The 24,405-nt window shown below is 42.5% G+C and overlaps 1 protein-coding gene and 1 long non-coding RNA gene across 3 annotated transcripts in view; one reads left to right on the top strand and one right to left on the bottom strand.

The window, feature by feature from the left end:
- Positions 1-24,405, bottom strand: part of DRD2 (dopamine receptor D2) — a 59,298-nt gene that overhangs the window by 4,865 nt on the left and 30,028 nt on the right. Inside the window, exons 2-6 of one of the 2 annotated variants that reach the window (XM_029573202.1) lie at positions 20,724-20,833; positions 19,168-19,304; positions 16,033-16,226; positions 14,391-14,477; positions 10,495-10,831 (exon numbers count right to left, since the gene is read on the bottom strand). In XM_029573202.1, coding sequence (XP_029429062.1) covers positions 10,495-10,831; positions 14,391-14,477; positions 16,033-16,226; positions 19,168-19,304; positions 20,724-20,833 — 865 coding nt within the window. The remainder of the gene's footprint in view (positions 1-10,494; positions 10,832-14,390; positions 14,478-16,032; positions 16,227-19,167; positions 19,305-20,723; positions 20,834-24,405) is intronic. The other variant, XM_029573203.1, reaches the window with a different exon arrangement.
- The window catches only part of LOC115074080, a 170,824-nt gene continuing 148,758 nt past the window's right edge, over positions 2,340-24,405 (top strand). The window contains exon 1 of the long non-coding RNA XR_003852182.1: positions 2,340-2,843. This is a non-coding gene — a long non-coding RNA (uncharacterized LOC115074080). The remainder of the gene's footprint in view (positions 2,844-24,405) is intronic.

Genomic DNA, 24,405 nt, shown 5'->3' with positions numbered 1-24,405 from the left:
GCTGAGGTCTCACTAATAATTTTTGCTGTACAAAAGTACAAATTATTATCATGATGTCCTCAAAAAGCAGCGCTTAAAAAATGAGATTTGGCATCAACTTCTCCACTAAACTGAAGTCCTGCTTCTTTGTTTTCCTTCTCTGAAACATCACACTTTTATGAACGAAATGGTTAAGATGGCAAGTGAATAGTTAATGCATGTAGTCCTGTCCCCACATCAGTGCCAAACAGTGAGCACACAACTGTTCCCCTCCTCTCTCTGTGAGAAACGACGATGCAGGTGTCTCTCTATTGAAATCCAAAATATAAATAAATAAATAAAACCGGGATACAAAACATTTTTCTTAAAAACAAAATGACAAAGATAACGGAAGCAAGTGAAAAAACAAATTCATAAAGAAACCGGCGTCAGAATTGTGAGGTGCTAATAGGTGCACATCCACCGCCTCTCGCCGCTCAATGGGCCACAAGCGGTATCAGTTCAAACGCCTTAACTATATCATTCATTTACTGTTTCTAACCACGCATACGCTCCGTTTCCCACATGTACTAGAAAGTCAGCGAGGTACGTGCGTATCCACCAAAACAGATGTGACGAATGCACATCCCTACGTAGTCACTAGCACTATGCACATCTTTCAGAGCTGTCTGGCTAGAGAGAACTATTTTTCAGCTAATCTGATCTACTTCAGTAATTTGAAGTGTTGTTGTTACGTTGTTTACCACATTGTCGTTTGTCACATGAATGGATATCCTAATCCTACGCGTGTTGGCTTATTCAAGGACCGATTCTCGCCACTTTGATATAATAAAATGTCCCGGTTTTGGAGGATAACCTGAAATAGATAAAAGAACTCAAACCTCAAAGGAAGTTTTATTCAGTTACTTCCTGTGATCTGCAGCGAGAACAAAAAGCCCAGTAACTGTGTATTCATCCCAAGTAATTAGACTGGACTGCAGATCCTGTACACAGCATTTAGAGTGGAAAGGCTCCTTACTGTGAACTTCTCTTGTGCAAGATTGTACAGTAACTCGCTACAGCTTCTGCATATGATTTAGAGTACAGACCAAATGGATGGATTAGTTTGGAAGTGATGAGGGAAGAGGATACAGTGCAGGCTGGACTTTCTGAGCTACAGCTATAACTGCCTCACAGTGTGAACTTGGACTCTTTAACTCGGCTCTCCGTGCTCCAGGCTAATGCTGGCTTTACTTGTATGAGCATTTTTTGGTCAGGATCTCTGAACCATGATGGCTGAGGCTTGGGAGACAAGCTGATAGCTAACAGCTGTAACATTGGCAACAAAGGTAGCAAATTCGATGGAATTGCTGCTTAAATGATGATCAAACCTGCCTCTCTATCTGCCCAGCAAGCTGGACAAGGTTTGAGCCAAACGGCACTGGAAATCTGAGCAAACTCAGTTTAGAAGCTGAGGCCACATTTTAGGCCCATGCAATATCGTGGGCTCAGGCTAGCGCACGGGTTAACCCACGGTTGGACGCGCGTCCGTAACCCCTGATGCAATAAGGGGATCAGCGTGTCCAAAACGCGTGTCCAAGCAAACACAGCTAATAGCACATGTAAATGCCAGGGATGAGCCTATTACCTAGTACCCCAATGTAAAAAAAATAAATAATAATAACCATGCTCTTGAGGCACCCCAAAACCTAAACAGAAAATACTGCTTTCCTTGGTTCCTCCGACTTAATATTGTTGCGATATTAAGTAGGAGGAACCACAGGAAGCAGCAACTTGAAAGAAAAAAACAAAAACGTTTTGCCTGCAGTCAGGTTAGGAAAAGAGAGACTCAGTTTTACGAGCATCTGTTTTCCTAACCCGCGCACAACCATGTCTCCTCGGTGCCGATGCCATGGATTTGATAGGTACACACATTTTGTTCCTAGTGCATCCTATTTAGTGCAGCGGCTCATTTGCCTATTGCATCAAGCGCCCAAGAGAGGTGAATGTGCGCACAGTAAAAAAAAAACCAAACAAACAGGACGCCCAGTTTGCATGCACGTTTTTTATGCTCACTTTATTGCATTGGCCTGTAGCTGTGTGCACGGTGGTTTACTCGTGGAAATGGGCTTATTGAAAATTGCTTTTTCTGCGTTCGCACATAATGCCAGTTCAATGTGAGAAGAGATGTTCCTGGAGATGGAGGTTGGGGAAGGGCTTGTTCTCGCACATTCTTTTGAATTTTCCAATCCACGCGCACCTGTGTGTTTTTTCATGGGAAACCCATCTGCATAAAAATAGCAGATGTAAATGTGTGCAGGTAGTTTTCCTGAGGATTTGCAAAGTGAAACTATGGGGGTGCTTTCTCTTTGAAAATTGGCGCAATGCCTGTGAGGAAACAAATAGCCGTGGGCTTTGCAGCAATGCAGGCAACCAGCAAGCTTACTCCATGGGGGGGAAGCAGTTTTTAGAATCTGCACAGGACTTGAAAGAGAGTTTTTCCCAAGGGAGACGCCCCGTGGAGTTCCCCTTTTGAAAATTCAGAGCCGGCTGGCGCCGCAGGTATTTCATTATCTACGGACTTTTGCTTTACGGCAGGTGCACGGCCAGCGCAATAAGTCACGTGCGTGGAGGGAAAGGCCCTGTATGTGTTCTGCCGGCGTTAGTGTCCCGCTGTCCCTGGCCTCGTCGCTTTTTTTTTTTGCATTGGCGATACTTTTACCCTCAAGGGGAGAGGCAGCTTTTAACTGAGGATTTTACCCAAGTGATTGCTTTGTTATCTGGCTGATGTAGTTTGAAAATTGTCTTCAGACTGACTGGTCTATGAAGGAAACTGCTTTCCCGAGGCACCGAGAGAGAGACGTCGTTAGTATCACCTACCTCAGGTGCGTTTAAAGCGTCTCTGTTTTAAGATATTTTCTGAAACATTGTTCAGCAATACTTCTGGGAGCAGTCATAGCAGTTAAGATGTCTTACATTGCATTTCCGGCCCTGCAACCGCTAGAAATTTCCAGGAGCTCAGCTGAGCCCCCTGGGTTACCGTGCGGGTGGACAGACTGAGGAGCCTCTGCGAGTCTCAGAAAGGAGGAGACCAGTCGGCCCACAGGCTGGAGGCAGCCTCCGCCCACACAGCCGGCATAAAGAGGTTTTCTCCTCATACACTGCAGGCCCAAAGGAGGAGGTTATTGACCCTGGTTGTTTCAAGGCCCGGGGGGGTAGATAGAATAAGTTGGCATGGTTGTGTGTGGAAGAGGGCATTAGTGTGTGAGTGATTATATGAGTGTGTGTGTACACAAGAGGGTCGAAAGCTTGTCTTCCTTCCTTCCTTCCCCCCTTCAAATCCACAATATTTTCAGTGCTACTGGAAATGAAACGCTCCAGGCATGTGAGTTTCTATGATTATTATGGATACCATGGATCGAATCAGGAAGCTGGAAACGAACACAATGATCTCCTGAGATCCCTTTCAGCCCCCATCTTTCCGTGATTCTGCACCCGGTTCATCCATAGAGCAACGTGCCACCGCCACAGAAAAGTGTAAGGTTCCCATTGCACTGATACCCAAGGGTAATTAACCACACCTCAACAGATGAGGAAGCCTTGGCGCTACCTGGGTTGGTCTGCCCTCTTCCAATGTCCTCCTAGTAAATGCCAAAACTTTTCAAGATGCCGGTGTCCAATTTTGTAATTATCCCTGCCCAGATGGACTAATTGCTTTCATGCTAGTAGAAGAATTGTATAAAACATAAAAAAAAAAAAAAAAAAAAGACAGCTTCAAGGTACATTTTGTATTTTCACCCCGTGAGCGTGCTTTTTTGTACTCCCCATGTGACCTTTTTGAAATCTCTAACATCAGGGCTTCTCAAACCTGTCCCGGCGAGCCCAAGGCCAGTCGTGTTTTCAGGATAGCCACAATGAATATGCATGAGATAAGTTTGAATACACTGAGTCTTCATGATATGCAAATTTATCTCATGCATTTTCATTATGGATATTCTGAAAACCCAACTGGCTGTGGGGCTCCCAGGACAGGTTCGGGAAGCCCTGGTCTACATGTTTCTTATGAATTGAATGATCCTAAGGGCTCTTACTATATCTGTCCCTGTAACCATCACAAGAGCGGAGCACAGACAATATTGGCACCTCCCTGTTCTTTTAAGCCTCATTCTGTTATCAGCTGCAAAAGAGTGTGAGTGTGGTTATTGTCTTTGATCTTGACATTGCCTGTCTGAGCTCCTGTTCAAACCGTGATGCTGACTAGCATACCTGAATGTTGAGCTGGTCATCAGCTTAAATAATATTGTAGCACGAAGCGCGAGACCCGCAGAATTGTGAGGAAGCTTTAACCTCCGTTGCAAGCAATTTATAGCCCCACTCGGCCATGATTAACTGGAAGCGTGTGCTGTGTCCCAGGGTATTCTCATAGTCTCTCTTAGCAAACTTTAAGAGAGGATCCATGAGGCTTCTTTGATGTAGTTTTTGCATGCATTTCTGTTTTATGAGCGCTCTTTCTGCTCATGTCTGTGGCAGGCTCTCTCCTCCTGTGTCGTACATCCAGCTTCTGCCAGATTGAATGTGCCCAGTTCTTACTGGTGGGAGTGCCAGCAGAAAGTTTCTTAGTAAGTGTGCATGTGGGGAATGGCTTGAGCTGTCCTGTGTAGTGAGTGTTCAGAAGTGCTTAACACATCTGCAAGTTTCAATTGGCCCGACTGTTTTTAGTCATTGTGACCCGGTTCCAGCGATATAAGGTCCTAGTTCTCCCCCCCCCCCCCATTGCATCTATGGACTTGTAGTCCTTGCTTATCTTTGAGAAACTGGAACTAAAGGTCCTTAGACACAGTGGGGATAAAACCAGTTCTGTCACCCTGTCTAGGCCCGGATTTCCCACCAAGGTAGAGCAGGCAGGTGCCCAGGGGAGCTGTGCTAGGAAGGGCACTGCCTCCTGTGTCCAAGTGGCGCTTTCTCATAAGCACTTGCTCAACCTGAGCACCAGCACCTCTCAAATGTATCCCCTTCGACGCACAGCGGCATTCAGAGCGCTGTAAAATGGAATTGCCTCAGGGCCTGTCCCTGTGCTTTGACGGGGGTGTGAGTGATGGGATGCGGCCACTCAGGTGTAGCAGTGCTTGTGTAACACAATGCTGCCGGGATACTAGTGGGGAGGTGGCACCTTTGTCGATGCAGCCGGTGTTCAGGGGAAGTCACCACTCTTGAATCTTTGCTTGGAAGGGAGACTGTTTTCACCCTCCCCCCCCCCCCCTCCTGCACTTAGGGGCCCTTAAGAGCTAAATCCAGTCTGGATTCTGTCTCCTCATGAAAACGTTAACTGGCCACCTCACAGCAGGGATGATTTAAAAAGATTCCCTCCTTCACTGGCTGCTGGTCTGTTTCCTATTTTCCATTCCACCCCTTGCAGATGGCCCTGGTTGCAGACAGCTGTGGCCCCCCCCCTCCCCCCCCCCCCCCCCGGTCTTCCTTCTGCTGCTGTAGCTCCCGCGGGGGAGGCCTTATTTCTGGATTGCTCCCAGCGCTGTGGCAAGGACCTGCGCCCCCCACCCTCTACCCCTGGCCTCCTGCAGACCCCTAACACTGCTCCGCTGGCTCACCTTCCCTTTTGGCCTGCGCGGGCTACTGAGACAAAAAGGTCTCTCAGGTCGGTGACCTGGCTTGATTTGGCACAAAATCACCACTGCCTCACAAAATGAGCGCAAATATGAAACTGAACGCTTACTATAGTGATAGCGTCAGTGTCTCACAGTAAATGACGACAGATGATCAAGTTGCCCACTCAGTCTGCCCAGCTGTCTTCCTCGCTGGTTCTCTACTACTTTTGAGCAGATGAGCAAAGAAACTCCTATACTTAAAGCAATACCGGCTCCCTCCACACTGGTGTGTTTTACTCAACCTCTCAATCCAGGTTAAAGCACCTTAAGCTTTAACCCATATTCTTTATTGTATTATGTTACAATTACTTCCTGCCTCTACTTTCTTCCAGCTATTTAAGCTTCCAAGTTTTTACTCCTTGTTAAATGTAACTTTGCCTTATTCACCTCTATTGTTAATTACTTTAGTTATTGCTTCAGTTATTCCCTTGTTTTATGTAAACCGATCCGATATGGTTATTACTATGAAGGTCGGTATAAAAAAGTGTTAAATAAATAAATCCTGCTCTTGCCACTGCGCTCTATATCTGTCCTACATATGTTTCAATCCTGCTGCAGTCTGGCCTCCCCTACTTACTTCAGTGATGTAAAAGACAGCGTGGTACGTCGCCGTATGCTCTGAGCAAACTATTAAACGGAGCTGTACTCTTATGTTGCAAGGGGACATTGGCAAAACGGAATCTTGGCAAATGTAGATTATTTCCTTTAAACTTTCTCTCTGCAGAGCAAATTCACCAAGACCAAAGTTTTATCCCTGATAGCCAGGCAAACATTGCTTCCTAAGCTTGCTCTGTTTGCTGAAGTTTGCAATTACCTCAACATAGGCAAAGGGTGTGTGTGTGGGGGGGGGGTGGGAGGGGTGGAGATGGAGGGAACAGGGTCCAGGACCTTTAACCAGTCCGAGTGCCCGTTTTTTCCCAGACTGTACCATGGCCTCCTGTGGCTGGGCACGGATGCGAGGTTTGCTGACATCGAGGTAACTGATCTGCCAGGCCCTGTCACAATACATCAAATGTCCAGCAGTTGAAAGCCGAGAAAAGGGTTGTTGTTACTGTGTGGATGGAAAAGAGTGACTTAAATTCACTTGTCTTTGAGGATTCCAGCTAATGCAGGGAAAAATGATACGAGCATACGCTGAGAAACGCGGAGGTTAAAATAAGCACTTGACTTCCGATGGGGACTGTTGGCTCGTGTCTTGAATTGACCGGGATAATCAGATGCTGTGACTTTTTTTTTGCCGTGCTTCCAAGACCATGTAATTGTTGTTAGAGTGAGGCCATCTTTACACTATTAGAACAGCTTTTTTTCTTGATGTCTCTCTGGAAGAGGGGAAGGTATTTCTTTACCTTCGGGGCTGCTGCTGGCTGCAGGACTTGAGCGGCATCATTGGTGATCTTCTGGCAGATCACATCAAGTCGATGACCTGGAACCTTTCTTTTCCTCACTGCAGCTAGCACTGGTACTTTTTTTTTTTTAATAGAAAATTTACCACTGAGCATCAGCATCTTGTACCTTTCCTCCTGCTGCCTGACAAGTAAAGTTACAAATTCTGGAGTAATACATGGATTCGTAATTTTAAGATGTAGTCTGAAGATCAGGAGAAGAAAATGCCAACTTCCCAGGCAAAGAATTGTCCTTCAAATGATGTTACCTAAAATCAAGGCAGACAATATAAACCCAATATTCAAAGATATCCAGTTATCTAATTTATCTGGGTATAACCTATCTGGCTAACTTAGAAGGGATATTCAGTGGCACAGCTATGCTTTGTGATATTATTAGATAAGCTGCAGTTAGCTGGGTAAGTTATGTCTGGATAACTTTAGACCTGCTATTGAGCAGGTCTAACTTATTCAGTTAACTTAACTGGATAAGACTGAATATTGGCACTTATATGGTTACGATATCCAGATAAGTTGCCCCACTTCAGTCTGCCCATTGCCTGCCCCCAAGATATCCGGCTATTTACTTAGCTGGATACATACTTATCTGACTAAGTGGCGGCCTCTGAACATAGCCAGATATCCAGTTAAGTGGCAGCCATTGTATAAGTCCCTATTTATCCGGTTAAGTAGCGCTAAATATCTGCCTCCATGCATTTACCTATAGGAAAATAGGAACACGTTGGTTTACTGCATTAGTTAGTGCTGCAAAACTTTTTAACAGAGAGAAAATGGAGCATATACAAAAGTAGATACCGTTGAGGCCAATTCATTCAGCACATTGAATTGAAAAATGTTTCCAAATTCATTGCGTGAGAAAGTTAAATTTGACTGTACTGTATGCTCTAATTAGAATAGCTATCAGACAATAGCCATTCTGAGACATGGATTACTGAGGTATGTGTTGTTCTGTTGAATGCCCTCTACCACGGTTGCTACGATGTGTGCTAAGTTTTTTTTTTTTTTTTTTGTTGGTTTTTTTTTTTTTCTTTTTGCTTCCTTATTTGATGTGTAGTTGGTTTGGTAATGATTCCCAGACTTTCAGTTTAGGACTCACTTATGAGTTATCTCAAATTGCATTGACTGACCACAAGATTTGGCTCCATTTCACATCTTTTGACACTATGGTGCTGGTGTCTTATTTTATTGATGAGACTGACTGATCTGCTTTTTATCGCCTTATAATAGGATTTTAGGCTATGATTATTATAGGTTCTAGATCTATTTTAGATCTGTCGATTTTTATTAATCTTATGTTATATATATATATTTTAGCATGTTTAGTATGTTTATATGAATGCAACAATGTTTTTATTTGTAAAGGGGCCTATGGACCCTTCATTAGGCTTCTCCCAGCGGAAAACACATTGAGGATGTCAGAGTAGTGTGTTGGACTAAACCATTTGCTACGGCACTCCCCTCTTGGAATGGCCACAGTGGTGTAATCCTGCATTGGGTTAGAGCAGCCCTAGGGGCAAGAGAAATCCATTCTCTAATCTCTCTTGTAGTGTGAGAAAGGTGAAACCTGCCTTCTGTCCCAGCACCCTCCATATGTGTTAGAGGTGAAGAGGGCCATGCGGACGGACTTTCCCTGTGGTGGTGCTTCACTATAAATAACTGTTCTTGTTGTCTTCAGCAGTGGGGTGGACAGTGTCCAAGTTCTAAAAGAGTGTAAACCTCTCACCCTGGGATTTCTATGTGGGGGAAAGGAGATCTACATCTAAGTTCATGGTGAACAAGGATTTCCAAAGGAATCAGTGAAAAGGGAAGAATCAGGTGCCTGTCCGGAGGTGACCAGACATGTGGGAGAATGACAGTAGGAGTGAGTTGCATAAGGCTTGCCATACTGGGTCAGGACCAAGTGTCCATCAAGCCCAGCATCCTGTTCCTAACAGTGGCCAAGCCAGGTCACAAGTACCTGGCAGGATCCCAAGGGGTCGAGATTCCAAGTTGCTTATCCCAAGAATAAGCAGTGGATTTCTGCAACTCAACCTTAATGGTTAATGGACTTTCCCTCCAGGAACTTGTCCAAACCTTTTTTTTTTTTTTTTTTAACGCAGCTACACTAACAGCTTTCACCACATCCTCTGTCAATGAATTCCAGAGCTTAAATGTACATTGAGTAAAAAAAATATTTTCTCTTAGTTTTAAATGTATTACCTAGAAACTTCATTGTATGTCCCCTGGTCTGTTTACTTTTCAAAAAAGTAAACAACTGATTATGGTTACTCATTCACTCATCCAGTGATCTGTTTCCAGAGATCCAGGACTCCTTTGGCGTCCAGGAGAGGAGAAGTACAGGAGAGATTTAAGCATTGAAACAATTGGGTACAACAAGGGAATCCTTAAACACCTAAGGGATGAGGAGGTTAACTCAGCAAGGATCAGTAACCCACCCTATACTTTTCTGTGCCTTTACTGGGACTTGCCAGTTTTTATAATCTTTGCTTGGCATTTTTCTATTTTCATAGTCTTTCAGGAAAGGCTTTTTGTCCAGTGTCTTTTTGGTAATTCTCCAGCAATACACCTTGGGAACTGGGAGTAATCCCCCCCCCCCCCTCCTTTTAGAGAATCCATGCCAGGGTTGAGAGAGTGAGCTGAAGTCCTGAATATACCCCCCAGCTAACTGTTACCCATGAAGTGGGGGCTACGTATATGCTTGTTTTATTTTATGATGCAACTTGCCTTGAACCTATATGGGGAAGTCATGGAATAAGTATGAATGAAGTCAGCCACGGAGGATTTTCACCTTAAGGTGAGAGAAAGTTTTAAGCAAGGGTGCACTGCTGAAAATAAGCGACTTGCTTCTACTATCAATAATGGGTCATCCCATTATTGATAGTAGATCTTATGGGCCATCCCATTATTGATAGTAGAAGCAGGTCGCTTATTTTCAGCAGTGCACACTTGCTTAAAACCTTTTTTCACCTTAAGGTGAAAATCCTCCGTGGCTGACTTCATATGGCTTTACTTTGCATTCTGTTTCTCCAAACCAAAATCAGCAGTTCCATAAGAGATGAGGCTTGGAAAGAATAGCAAAGGTGCCACAAAATATTACCATAACTTTATGCTCTTGAAATAGGCTAGTCAGAGTGAATTAGCTCAGATGTAATTGTCTTGTTACTAATATTTTAAAATTTGGTAGATACTTTTTTTATTACTAAATACACTTTTTTATTACTAAAAACACTGGTTTTGATGAGCTATATGGTTCATCAAAAGGTTATTCCTTAGGTACATAAAGAAAGAACACCCTTAGATGGATTAGGCCCTAACGTAGCAAATGTTTGAACAAATTTAGCTAAATAATTGTTAGACTATGGAGTTCCCAGGTGCAGAATATTAGGCTCATGGGATAACTCATGCAGCATGAAAGTCCATTGGTTATGGTAGCTGCCATCTGCAAAGGATTCAAAGACAGAAAGGCTTACCAAGTACAATGGCCAGCATTTGGGTTGCTTTCTTCTCTTTCTGTTGTGACAGCTTTCTCTTGCTCATGGTCTTGATGGATGTCCTTGTCTTCCCATTGGGCATTGCCTGGGTCTCAAAGGCCTTAGCAGTCTTGGGGTTGTCCTGGGCATGTCCGTTTTTTTCAGCCTTCACCATACAGTCTATTGGGGAAGACACGGTAGTGTGTTTACACTGGTTAGATGTGGCTGGCAGAACCAGGTGGTTATTGGGGGAGGTGGGCTTGTTTTTCATTTTCTCTGGGGGGGTGGTGCTGGACATCATCTCCATTTCCATTTCTTCAGGGTGATTCACTGCTTCCTGGACAAGGATCAAAAATGCCAAAACAAAATATGGTAAATATAAAGCTATAGGATGACGAAATGCTATGGTTCAGTTTTGTACAAAATAGCTTGCATTACTTTTTTGTGTGTAGAATACATGGGACAAGTTTCAGTAGCCCACAGTGTTCACAGGATATGTGAGGATTTTAAGTCTGCACACATCGCAGTCCACTTTCAAAGGGAAACGACATGCATAGGCTCCCTTTTAAAATTGGCACCCTACTACTTATGTGCGTAGCCAAACAGGGGCAAAATGGCATATGCATATTTGAAAATCCCATGCGCGCACACTCTTTTCTCCTCCCCCAACCTAAACGCAAATCCATGGGATTGCCTCTTGGTAACCCGGCTAGCAGTACGCAGGCTGTAGAAGACAAATAACTACTGTTAAGCCAGCCAGAGGAAGGCAATTTTCATTTGAACTATTTTACCCAGGAAAACAACTTTGGAAAATTGTCTTCTCTGTGCATAGTATTTGTCTTTGGGTTTTTAGTGTGAAATGATGATAAAGCAGACGACTTCTAGAAGACTGCCTTAGCTCATGTATAAAAATACCAGGACCAAGTAAACTGCTCTTTTCTGGTACTAGTCAGAAAAGCAAGAACAATATCATGATAAATCCAACCAATATCCTTGAGCTGAGGAGGATGGAGAAAATAAAATTAAATGTCCACCAAACTATTCAAGAAATTTAGTTGACTGAATCTAGTTTAAATGCATTAATAAATTAGGATTATAGAACGGGATTTATGTTTTGGAACTTCCAAAAACTTATCACCCCTGAAGAAGGATTTTTCCTCTGAAACATTGCAATGTTGGGTGATGTATAATTTTGGATATATAGAAAAGTTTGGTTCTTCAGCTCCACATGACTTATTTATTCCTGACATTTCGTTAGATAAGTATGCTTTCTTTATCGGGTTGTGTTGTATTGCATATGACTGTCCTGCACCAAAAGGTCAATTGGCTTGATACAACATTCTAGAAAACACTTCAAAAGTATTAACTTCAGGGTTTTTGGAAAGCATGGGAGAGGTGGAAGGGGTGGTGATATTTTTGTCGAGATGGGTCGTTTCATCCCACACTCTGAGTTTCACTGTATTCCTGCCATGGAGAGAGGTGAAAGTGTTTGGATGTCTCTTCTGTGTTGACTAAAGTGATGGTCTTTCACCCTTTTTTTTTTTAAGATCATGGCTTGTCCAGCTTGACCCGAGAGTCGTGAGTTCGGCTGTCTCAGTCTTATGGGAGTCAGCTGGGTTGTGCACAGATAAATAAAATCAATTCGCTTGGTGTTCTTTTCTGGGGGAGGGGAGATCTCTTTATTGGGTTTAAAGCAGGACACAGACGGAAATAACTCAACTCAAGTACCCACAGGGAAGGCTCCTCTGAATCGTGGCTACAGTTGACGCTGCATGCAGCTGTTGTCCTTAAACACAGAGGTCTTGGGCTAGCTAATCTATGCCAGCTTCAGAGACATTTTGGTTTAATTAACCTCCCTGAACAGAAACACTTAGCTGTGAATTAGAGAGACTTTGAGGAATTAAATGGTTGACCAGATGCCAAAACAACTCCATTTTACCGCTTGATGTGCCTCCGGTCACATATCGTATAATCACAATGTCAATTGAAAGGTCCTGCAACCTAGAATCTGCCATTTAATCTGTCTGGAAAGTCTCTCTCCTTTGTCCGTGACCAGAGTTTTGCTTTTGCTTGGCAGGAGCAATCAAGCTGACATATTCCAAGTGTTGAACGGGCAGGGATATGAGGCAATTAAGCACATCTATTTCCTTCCCTAAAAATGCAGAACTATGTTAATTTGTAAAGAATGGACTGGTGCTTTAGTTAATGAGACCAATTTTTCTTTTGGCTTTGGATTGGGGGGGGGGGGGTAACTTGTAAACCATTTACTGCACATAAATACTTTTATAAAATGCTATAAAATAAACAAAAAGTCCAAACCAAGAGTGAACAAAATCAAACAAAAAGATATCTGGCTTTCTCTCAGTATTGTATAGTATTAGCAAAGACTGCCTAGTGTTGCACTTTAAAGGACCTTCACAACAGTGGGCTGCTAATCACACTTGTAATGTGTGTTTAAGGCCCCAGTATAATCATAGGTCCAAATATGTGCTAAAGTGCAAGAGAACTTTTTTTAATTTTTATTTATTTTAAGATTCTTTTTGTTGCACAAGTACTTTGGAATCTTTTTCAGGATTTTTAGCTTTGCTTGCCAGGAAAACGACCTCCTTTACTTATGGTGAAATTGCCCCGACGTGGACCATGTTTCAGAAATAGTTATTCCTGCATCAGGGGGCTTCTGGGCTACTTCCTGCAGCTCTTCAAGCTCTTACCTTTCAACTTGCAACCCCCCCCCCCCTTTCATTACAAGGTGGTGCTGAAGGCAAGTTTACAAGAATACGTAAATTCAACAATATTACAATACAATTTTACAATTTTTTTTTATAATAAACCAAAGCAACAAATTAACTAAATGAACCTGCTACCCTAATCTGTAATACTGTACAAAATATTTCGTCGGCCAAGCACACAATAAAGTCAAGTAAAGGCCTGCCGGAGCTTTCCTAAAAATGGTCACCTCCTCTAGAAACTGACTCTCTCTTGGGAGACAATTCCATAATAATGTTTAAAACTGCAGAAAGCCCTCGGGCCGAGCCCTAATTCTTGGGGCAAATGGGCATTTAAATTTCTGTTAAAGCACAATTAGTGATCATTTTTTCCCCCCTACTTCGTTGATTAGGTAATCCTTTGAACCTGAAATCCCCAGAGATACACAGATGTTTTCGGCTTTTTCCTGGAGATTATATATGAAGGGAAGAAGCCTTGCAGAAGGGAATAATAGAAAATGAAGTAACATTTATTAAACAAAACAAGATTTTTTTTTGCCCAGCAATTTCTGCCTGTTCCTTTTGGCTTCCAGTTCAGTAAAAACCGGCTTCTCTTAGGCTACAGCATCCTGAGTCGTTGCTTGCAACTACCCGGGTTTTTATCTCTATTTTCATAAGCCTCTCCCAACTCAGCCCAGTGGTTGAGGTGACAGTCCTAGGCCAGGGGCTGTAAACTGTGCCTCCGTCGTGGCGTTGCTGTTGCGCAATGATGGGGATTCTCTTCCCTCAGAAGCTGTGACTGTTACCTCCACAGCACCTACAGCTCTGGCTGGCCCAGGGAGCAGAAACCGGGCCTGGGAATCAAATCCAGGTCCTGTGCATTACACAGTCCTTGCCACTTGAGCCATTGGGCTGACTCCCCAAAATATAGAAATATAAAATCCAGCAGGTTATAAAGAATTACAAATTCCTCTCTTCCTTGCATCTCTTCCCTTTCTTAATGGTTGTCTACATGTATACCTACTGATGACTGAGGGTTTCTTGTGGTAGGCCAGTTTCATGCTGCTGTTAGTTATCCATGTCGATGAATTTGAATTTTCTATAGGACGCGAACATCCATTTTTTTTTTTGTTTCTGTTTGCAAAGCAAAGAGTCTTTCTCGCAAATGAGGCATTGCTATGTAACACTTACCACTTTTTTCTTATTAACTGGGAAGCTGCCATTGGATTTCACAAGGACTGCACAAAGCTTCACATCTTCGGGATGGGTGCATTTGTCCTAAGCAGCAAAGCAAGCACACAGGTTATGAGCAGCTGGCTCGCACCTTCTAGCAGTTTCAGAAGGAACATGTAATTTAGAAAAATGTCAACACTTAGAAATTAGGGGACGATTTGGAATAACCCTTGGTGTTGCAAGGTATGTGTGCGTTTTTGCATCCACCTACCTTGGAGCTGGTATACCTACGAGGTGTTCCCATTAAGTGACTGCATTCAGTTGCACCTGCTGCTTTTGCAGGTGGCCAAGTGGGGGGGCAACGGCCAAGAGGGTGTGCATTTGAAAATGGCAAACCACATGCCCTGTTTTTATGTCTGATGTACACATGCACTTACAGCTGCTCTGAAGGGGGCCACGAATGATTTCTAGTCCTCCTTCCTGGTTTACCCAGGTAAAAGCCCTCAGAAAACTGCCCCCCCCCTTAAGTGCATGATGGAAATTACAAGGAAAACATTCCAAAGATGGGTTAAAAGCCTTGCTTCCCAGTTCAACAGCTTTTTGTTCTGAGAGCAAAGGTACATGAAGATCTCGGAACATTCTACCTTTAATGTTAAACACTGCATTTCAGACTCAGAACCAACAGCAGGAAACATTTTTTCATGGAGAGGGTGGTGGATGCCTGGAATGCCCTTCCGGAGCAGGTGGTAAAGATACAAATAGTAAACAAATTCAAAAGGGCATGGGCTAAACACTGCTAGGGGCTAGAGGTTGGAAATGAAGAAGGGGGTGCATGGGGGGTACCCTTCATGGAGCGGCAGTTACTACCATAAGCAACCTGCTGGGCAGTCTGGATTGGACCATTTGGTCTGCTGTCATTCACCATGTTTATAGGCTATGAGTTAATTTTCAAAGGAGTTATGCATGTAAAATTAGCATATATGCACATTAGTAGCTGGTATTCGCATATGCACTATTTTATAAACATTAAAAAGTATGCGCGTCTTTCAATTTCATGTGCACATTTACCTGCAAAAAAAAAAGGGACAGTCTAGGGCTGTTTTGGGACGGGGCCAAGATGCCTGCGTGTAAGTTGCTATTTGCACAAGATATTTACATTCTGCGTGTAAATCAGAGCTTTATGCAAACAGGTTATATTTTTTCATGCGTAAAATATATGTACATATGTTTGCAAAATAGAGAGTACGCGCTTTCAATGCAATTGCCAATATTTGCACATATTGAAATATGCTCGTATGTTGGGGCAGATATGTGTATTTTATAATCTGCGCAGACCAGATACATGCAGATTATAAAATGCTGTAGTAGATCTCTGCACACCTGTATATGGGGCTGCCTGTAGATCTTTGAAAGTTGCCCTTTTAAGATTTTAAGGGAACTCTGTAAAATGCTTTCCTGATGCCTAGAAGTTTATTTTTGATATTCTGAGGATTTCCACTGCCACCCAGTTTTGCTACATTGCTAACTGCACTTCATGTATATTACATTTTTGCTTTTGTTTTGTTTAGGGGCTCATAATGAAAGAGAGGTGTCTTGCATTGAGTGAAGGGGAGGGGACATAAGGAAAGGAAAACAGGTGGGTCGACGGTTGTGACTTTACCTTACGTGGTTCTTGCATTTCGGACTCCAGGCCGTGGCAGTTACGTTTGGTGTTGACACGCTTCCTGCGCTTCCGGAGAACAATATAAATCTGAACGTATACCAGCAGGGTGACAATGAAGGGAACGTAGAAAGAGACGATGGAGGAATAGACAACAAAGGCAGGATTTGCAATGATACACTCATTGTTAATTTCTGAAAAACAAAAGTTGTATTGCATGAAGCTCTCCCCACCAGTTGGGAGGTACTCTACAACGCTCACCATTCTTTCACTCGGGAGATGGGGCAATTCTTGATCAAAGTGACATTTGAAGACTTCAAGTTAGTCTGCTGCATTAAAATACTTTCATTTGAATGTAATCTAGCACCATACTTCCTTTGAAGGAGCAAATAACTATTTCTCTAGGCCTCAAAAGTGACTGCAAGGGTCTTCTCAAGACCTAGGCAGCTTTAGCTTGGGCTGTTTCTCTACACTTCTTGGCATGATCAACTTGACATTGAATCCTTCTTTTGCTTCCATCTGCCTTCTAAGTCATGATCTTAATTTTTCAGTTTGCAAGTTTCTCCAAGCATGGCTGTTGAGTGGAAACACCATTCCAACCTTATCTTCTTGCTATTACAGACTCGCCAAGCATTTTTAGGGAAATTGAGTTGAAAAATTATTCCCAGTAGAAAACATGACTAACATAGTACAGGAATAAATGGATTCTTGAAAAAAATCCCCCTTTTTTAGTTCTTATGAGCTGCTGCTGTGCATATCAGCTTTGGTTTTTAAGATATACCTTTCCAAAGAAAAGCTGCAGTGGTAGTCTCAGGCTTGTACAAAAGCTAATTGTCTGACTTGGGTTTTGGTTGACATATTCTAAGTAATATGCATGTGATTAGTACATTTACAAACACTCAGTCTGTATGGAGGAGTCAAAAGGCCAAAGGAGCACTTTTATTCCAGGTATAAGAATCCCTAAAAAATACCTTGGCCAGGGAAAATGCTACTGTAAGTTAAAATTAGTAGGGTATTCTAGTTCCAGGATCACAATACTGCTTAAACATGGTTTCACTTGTTCCATATTTTATTGAGAGAATTATTGGTTAGATGTAATGCAAATGCAATCATTTGAGATGGATCAAATGAACAAATGCAAGCACCACAATGGATGTATAATTAATGTAACTTTTTTTTCATACTGAAAAATCATCAAGGTCAGTGAAGCTCAACACTGCAATACTTCATTACCTGTCAAACCATCATAAATAAAATATTGAAAGAATAAACCACACAGGAACCTCATATGATGCTTTATCAAAAACCATGTACTGTAACTCATTTGTATTATTCAGTACTGCCCTGCATAAACTCATTTCTAGTCAACAACTAACCAATCTCTTAATTCTCTTGCTTCAACATCCCCCCTCAAAAGCCTTTCTCAAAGTTTTTCAGGCAGTGCATCTGTCTTCAGCTCATTGACTCATCCTGCTGTATTGAGGGGTAGGCCCTTGTTTTTCCACTCGGAAGTGATGCATTTTTGTGCCATGAGAAAAGCAAGGAAAATGAAAACTTGACAAAGTTGAGGAAGAAAAGGTTAGAAAACCCACTTCAGGTTTACTGGGCTGAGATGGCTTATATATATATATATATATATATATATATATATATTAGATGAGGGATGGATATATTTAGTTGTGTACAACCCTACACTAGCACCACTGGACTTTGAAATCCTGATAGTTGGGGGTTTCAGTGGATATATATATATATATATATATATATATATATATCAGTGGATATATATATATATATATATCAGTGGATATATATATATATATATATATATATATATATATATATATATCCACTGAAACCCCCAACTATCAGGATTTCAAAGTCCAGTGGTGCTAGTGTAGGGTTGTACACAACTAAATATATCCATCCCTCATCTAATCAGTGAATTTGGGTTAAGATGCAAGACATCTTAATTTTTCAGCATAACCAGTGCTCTTCTCAGAACAATCAGGAATCTCTACTCTGTTTGTTTTCTTCTCTTGCAATAATTCAGGTCTGAAGAAAGTGAGCAAGTAAAGCTTTTAATGTGGGATCCATTTTTAGCTTTTTGGCATATGGATCATCTCTTATGGATACTGACACAGAAGAGAGTATAAGCAATGACCCTTGGCTGGAAGTAAGTAAATCGACAAGTAGCTGCCCTCTTCTAACATCTGCAAATAGATTTGTAGGGTGCCTTTTTTGTAGTAGCATCTCATTGAGCAGCCAAACCATGACCATTTTGTGAACTACAGATGTTGTATAAGGAACTATGAATGGCCGTTTTGTCCCTACAGGGAAAGAGTGGCTCCCTTTACCTATGGGAAACTGTATATTAGGGATGGCAGAGGCAAAAAATTAATTTCTGTATCTATTTGTTTTTTTTTGGGGGGGTATTTGTTTTTTATTTTCATGGTGTTCATTTTTCATGTGTTATAATTTGTTTGCGGCAAATACTGCATGCTATTTGAAAATATCATGCAATATTTGCCGAAAATTTTTTTAAAAGGTTGTAATTCATTCTTGCTGAAATGTGATTCATTTGAAACCAAAAAATGGGTTCATTCATACCCTCTTTACAGATTTGTTTCAAACCAATGCACATCCCTATTGTATATGTGTCCTGGAGTGATGGGACGAATGGTTTGGAAAATGGTTTGCTTTGTGCCCTAGAACTCATCTGTTAAAACAGAACCTTTTTACTTCATTGCATTATGTGTCCTCATGTTAGAAAGAGGAGGAGGTGTTTCCAGAATTACTTACAGCACCTGCCTTATGGTTTAATGGCAGGCTCCAGGTTCAACTCTGCCACCAAAGATAAGGCTCCATGCTAGCTGCTCTCAGGCTGTGCACTGCTTCTGCACTACAATTTCATCTTTCAGACTGGGGACATTGCCAGACTGAAGCTGTAAGCTAAGGGCCCCACTACTGAGTTCATGGAGAAGCTTCCCTATTGTAACTAGAAAGATTCTCTATGTCCTGATTGCCTTATGGCTCTGTCTCCCATTTCCATCCCATTGCATGATGCCCACGTACTCACTGGACCGTAAATATACCCACCCTTGCAGGGCAATGTCCTGATAGGAGGGTTTTTACCTGTTTTATTGAGCCCAAACAAAAGCGGACAGGAAATTGCGAAAGAGAGCACCCAGACCACAGCAATCATGACGGTCACTCTGCGCTTGGAGCTGTAGCGGGTGTTGTATAGCATTGGCATGGCCACAGCTGTATACCTGTAGCAAGGAAAAGAGAGAAATGCTGTGCCGTGCACAAGGAACAATGATAGATGGCATCATCCTCGGTTACGGGCTAGAATAATCTGCCAGAATATTTGTGCGTTGGTGATGTATGTGGTCCTGATGATAACATCAGATGGTCAAGCATTGGAGTGTTTACCTGATATTGTAAGTTGAGCAGCAGCTTGAGGTTAATGGGCCATTCACATGTGTAAACAAAGTATTTAAATTAAGTAGCTAGACTCTGCAAGACTAAGGACAAATATACGTGCAGCACAATTCCTTTAACATCTCTCTATTCTCTTGTGTAATCTGTGGATTGGCTGTAACCCTCCATAACTACATCATCTTACAGACAATTTTAAATTCCACCTAATTATTTAAAAAAATTCCTAACAATATATATATATATATTGTTAGGAAGAAACCAATGGCTTTTTGATGTTACTTCTGGCACGGGTTATTTTCACTTCTTTGCAAATTTATTTTTTTTTAAATTTTATATGCCATTTCTACACAGCCCTAAGTGGCTTACAAAGAAAACACACAATAAAATATCAAGATAAAACAAGTAACATACTCATTGACACATCATCATAAAAATGAATAGCCAATGTCAAAGCAAACATCTCCAAAAAGCAGAAATGGAATGGACACCTAGAGCTCGCTAAATAGTAAAAGCTAGCGCAGAAAGGGAGCTTAAAACCCCAATTTCAAAGCGGGGTTGGTGGCTGAGGAATGATTTCAAAACTTGGTAATAAGATATTACAAATGGCCTGGGTGTCAGTTGAAGCCTTTGGTCTTGTAAGAAGCAAAGCTTATTTAATTTTTATTAACTTGAAAACTATTGATCATACATTGGGGCCTGGAATACTGAACATTTTCTCTCATTATGCGTCTATTGGAAAAATGCTTAGTACTGACTAACCACAGTGAGTCTTCCTGGAATTGTGGGTAAACCTGTCCATCCAGAGAGATAAATTGCCTTGATAAATCAGGGCTGTGCTAGTCCTCCAATGAGTTCCTTCTGTCTTTCTCATGCTATGTTTAGCGTAGAGCATGGGGGGGCCCAACTCAGATCTTCAAGAACTGCCAACACGCCTGGTGTTCAGGATATCCATAATTAATATGCATGAGAGAAATTTTGTATGCACGGCCTCCATTGTGTGCAAATCTATCTCGTGAATATTCAGTATGGATATCCTGAAAACCAGGCCTTTTTGTGGTTTTTGAGGACTGGAGTTGGCCACGCCTGGCCTAGAGTATGTGGCAAACTAAAAGCACTGCTGATTCCAGCTACTGCAGAGCCAGCCTAGCTATTGAAACGAAAAGTTTTTTTTGTCGTCGGGGAAAATGATCCTTTAGGAAGAGCTGGCAATTGACGGCGCCTCACCTTTGCCCCCCCCCCCCCCTTACCTGTCAATGCTGATTGCGCACAAGTTAAGAATACTGGCAGTGCACATCATCACATCAAGAGTAACAAAGATATCACAATGGATTCGACTGAATTTCCACTCGCCAACCACCTAGGCAGCAAAGAGAAGGAGGTGGGACACAAAATCAGTGTTTGTCAGATGTAAAAAATCAAACCCTAGAGCAGGAGCAGCAACTCTGGGCATGGGAGTGCCACAAACAGGACTGGTTTTCAGGATATCCACCATGAATATATGAGGTATATTTGCGCATACTGCCTCTATTCTTTGCAAATATATCTCATATATATTCATAGTGAATATCCTGAAAACAAGATCTGTTTGTTGTACTCCAGGACCAGAGGTGCCTACTCCCTGCTCTAGAGTTGCTTCAGTTATCGAAGAACTTGTCTGCCATTTATTTTAAGTGGATGTCACTCAGACCCTGTATACAATAATGACACCAACAAAGGCATCAAGCATTGAGTGGCAGTATTTTAGCATGATACCTTCATGGTATCCTATAACATGGAAAACATGAAGTAAATGCAAGAGATTTTTTCCCAGCAGACTCGTGATGTCTCGCGTGGTTTACAGTTGTGACACTTCCATGCATACAGCTGCTTCTGTGGCATAAGTCTTATGTGCACTAGGGATGCACATCTATTTCCTCCGATTCAGTGGTATGCGTGTACCTCGTCGACTTTATAGTGCATGCGGAAAAACAGATAGTATGCTTGTAGCTTTAATAAAGAGATGTACACAAACTCTCCGTTTTTCCCACGTCTACTTGTAAAGTCAGCGAGGTACGCGTGTACCGCCAAACCAGAGGAAATGAATGCACATCCCTAATGGGCACCAGGTCTGTATTAATTGTGAGAACCGATGGCTCGTGATTGGCAGGGTTTGTAATTTAGTGTTCTAACTGCAGTGAGGAGCCTGAGAGGATTTTAAAATATTACAATGAAAGAGAATTGAAATTTTGTGTTAAAACATTTTTTTTTTTACCACTGAAAAAAAAACCAAACATTTCCAGGAACCCCTCTAATACTCCCGCATCTCCAAACTCATTTACCATAATTAGCTTTCTTCGCCAGTGATCCTCTGTGGCTCGTGTCCTGTTGCTCGTTTTGTTAATTTATTCCATATTTAATGGTGTTGGCCAGACCCAGCCTTGTGTCATTTTGCATGGGAAAAATGAACAATGGCCCTAGCCTCGTCCTGCCGGCGCCATTTCTAAGCAGTGCACTTGGGGGGGGGGGGGAGGGGCAGATATGACCGAGGTTTCGCTCGTACCCCATAAAAAAATAAGGTTCAAGGGGATGAGGGCAGGGACCGGAATGGAGGCCCAGGATGAGGGTTTTTCCCTCCCCCCCCCCCCCCCCCCCCCCCGCCCGCAATGGGTCCCCAACATTTTGTTTTGCTATTGAGTTCCTTTTCATTTTAAATAAAAGGAAACAACAAATAAACATACAAAAGGGGGAAGATTAAGCACCAGGGATGTGCATTCATTTTTTAAACAAAATTGAAAATTCGAATAATTTTGTTTTCATTTAAAAACAAAATTTAAAAAAAAAACCCCTTGCAAGCTGCTAAAACTGGAAAATTACCTCCCCCTTCCCAGCGGGAGGGGGTGTTCCCCCGTAGAGGCCTTTTACCTCCTCCCTGGGATCTGTGAAGTAGAAAAGGGCTGCCTGGGTCCCCAGTCAGTCCTGCTTTGTGGGGGCCCAGTTTGAAAATGGAGCCAGCCTGCCCCGTGGACAGAGCCATTTTGTTCTTCAGCTGTATGGCACATGATCATACAACAAAATGGCGCTGGCCTCCGGGCTGGCTGGTGCTGGTTTTGAACTGGGATGGGCTGGGGCAGGAGTGGCTAGGGATTGTGCCTGCCCCTTTCTACTTTGCAGGACCCAGGAAGAGGCGGAGACCCCTGTAGTGGGTGGGAGTGGGGCTGATGAGGAAGGCCCTGGGCGTGTTATGGGATTGAGGAAATGTGTGGGTGGGGAGCAGTTTATTATTTTTTTTCTCTAAACTTAATATTTCTGTTCAGTTAAAATAAATAAATAAATTTAAGCAAACTGAAATGAATAAAAAAACAAAACCCAAGAAACTGAAAATAAGCAATAAAAATAAAATGTTCACAGTAGGTGCCTGTAGGAATCTGTCCCTTTGCATTCAGCGAGTCCTGAATGTGCCACACAGTCTTCTGCCCTTTTGTGTCCAGGGGAAAGCCCTTTGATACATGAAGGGCAGGGGCTGTGCTACTCGCCGCCACACATGCTCTGGCAGGAGAATACAGCATTGCTTTTGTGTTCTGATCCAGAAATATCCTCCTGGCTCCTTTGTACTTTCTGCTCAGCTGGCACCAAGCCTGGAGCCATGAACCTGCCGCTGCCCACTCCTTATGATGTTGGGCATACCACTTCACCCTACATTGCCTCCGCTACAAATGTAGAGGAGGAGCCTACTGGGGAACAAAGAAATACCTACAGTACCTGAATGCAATCCGCTTTGAAGAGTGGAATATAAATAAAATAAATTACTCTGGGATTATTTTCTTTTTTTTTTTTTTATATCCCACCCACCCCCAGCATATCTAGGCTGGTCATTGCAGTGACAGTCTCTGAATCCAGGCAACAGGTTTCACCCTTAAGCAATGAGCGGGACTCCATGATATTGCCAGCTCCAGCTGACCTGGGGGAGTGGAAGACCCAGCTTGAGGATAGAAGTGGGGACGTTCCATACGTCCCCACTTCTATTGACGTTTTGATGTGTCCCAGTTCTTCCACCCTTAAGCCACTGGTGTATGGTATCTCAACATCAGGAAGATGGGCTCTGGTGCTGCAGAATTGGCAGAAGCACCACTGGATGCAACTGTGCTGAAATAGCAGGTGGTCCGTCAACAGAAGAGACGGGATTATTGTCAACCACAGGGGGAAAAAAAAAAAAAAGCAAATACAATTTCCTGTTACTTCACTCTTGGGGCTTTGTAAGGTTGGCCTTGTCTTTGTTATTAATGAATTATGCTAAATTGCATCCCACAAAAGTAATAAGATAACACTGAGACACATAATGGGCAACAAAGGAGAGGGGGGATGCCAATAAAACACTAATAATGATTTCAGTGAAATGCACACTGCTTTCTTATCTTGCTGTGGTAAGGAAAAGCTTCACAATTAAACATTATGCAAATGCCAATATCCATTCATTGGTTCCCTGGGAAAGGAAAAAAAAAAAAAAACCCGCCCCGCCATAGTCGCGCACACACACACACACAGTGTGCAGACCCCCCACTGAATGATAAGGATTTAATTCCCAGTGAATGTTGTGAGCAAAATACATCATAAAACACAAAGGCATCTCATTAAAAAAAGCAAAAAACTGTATTTCTACTACGGAGTGGGGCAGCCATGAACATTCTGTAGCTACTGAAAAAAAGTCTGAAATATTGCCCCACCGTAGAGAAGCACAACATTTCCATAGGGCGTGCAGTGCATTATAAAAAAAAAAAAAACCAATGAATCTGTCTTCCCCCCCCCCCCCCCCCCCCCACTACCACCATGACGACTAAGATTTACAAAGCACATAGTATGTCCATTATGATGATACACTATAGAATGAAGAGTAACAATGCATGGAGAGGAGTCTTGAGGTCTTAAAACCTTGTGGGTGCAAGATGATGAGGC

This window comes from Rhinatrema bivittatum, chromosome 12, assembly GCF_901001135.1.
Source record: "Rhinatrema bivittatum chromosome 12, aRhiBiv1.1, whole genome shotgun sequence".
NCBI lineage: Eukaryota > Metazoa > Chordata > Amphibia > Gymnophiona > Rhinatrematidae > Rhinatrema > Rhinatrema bivittatum.
Note: the sequence above shows the minus strand (reverse complement) of the source record. Positions and strands in the feature narration are given on the sequence as shown.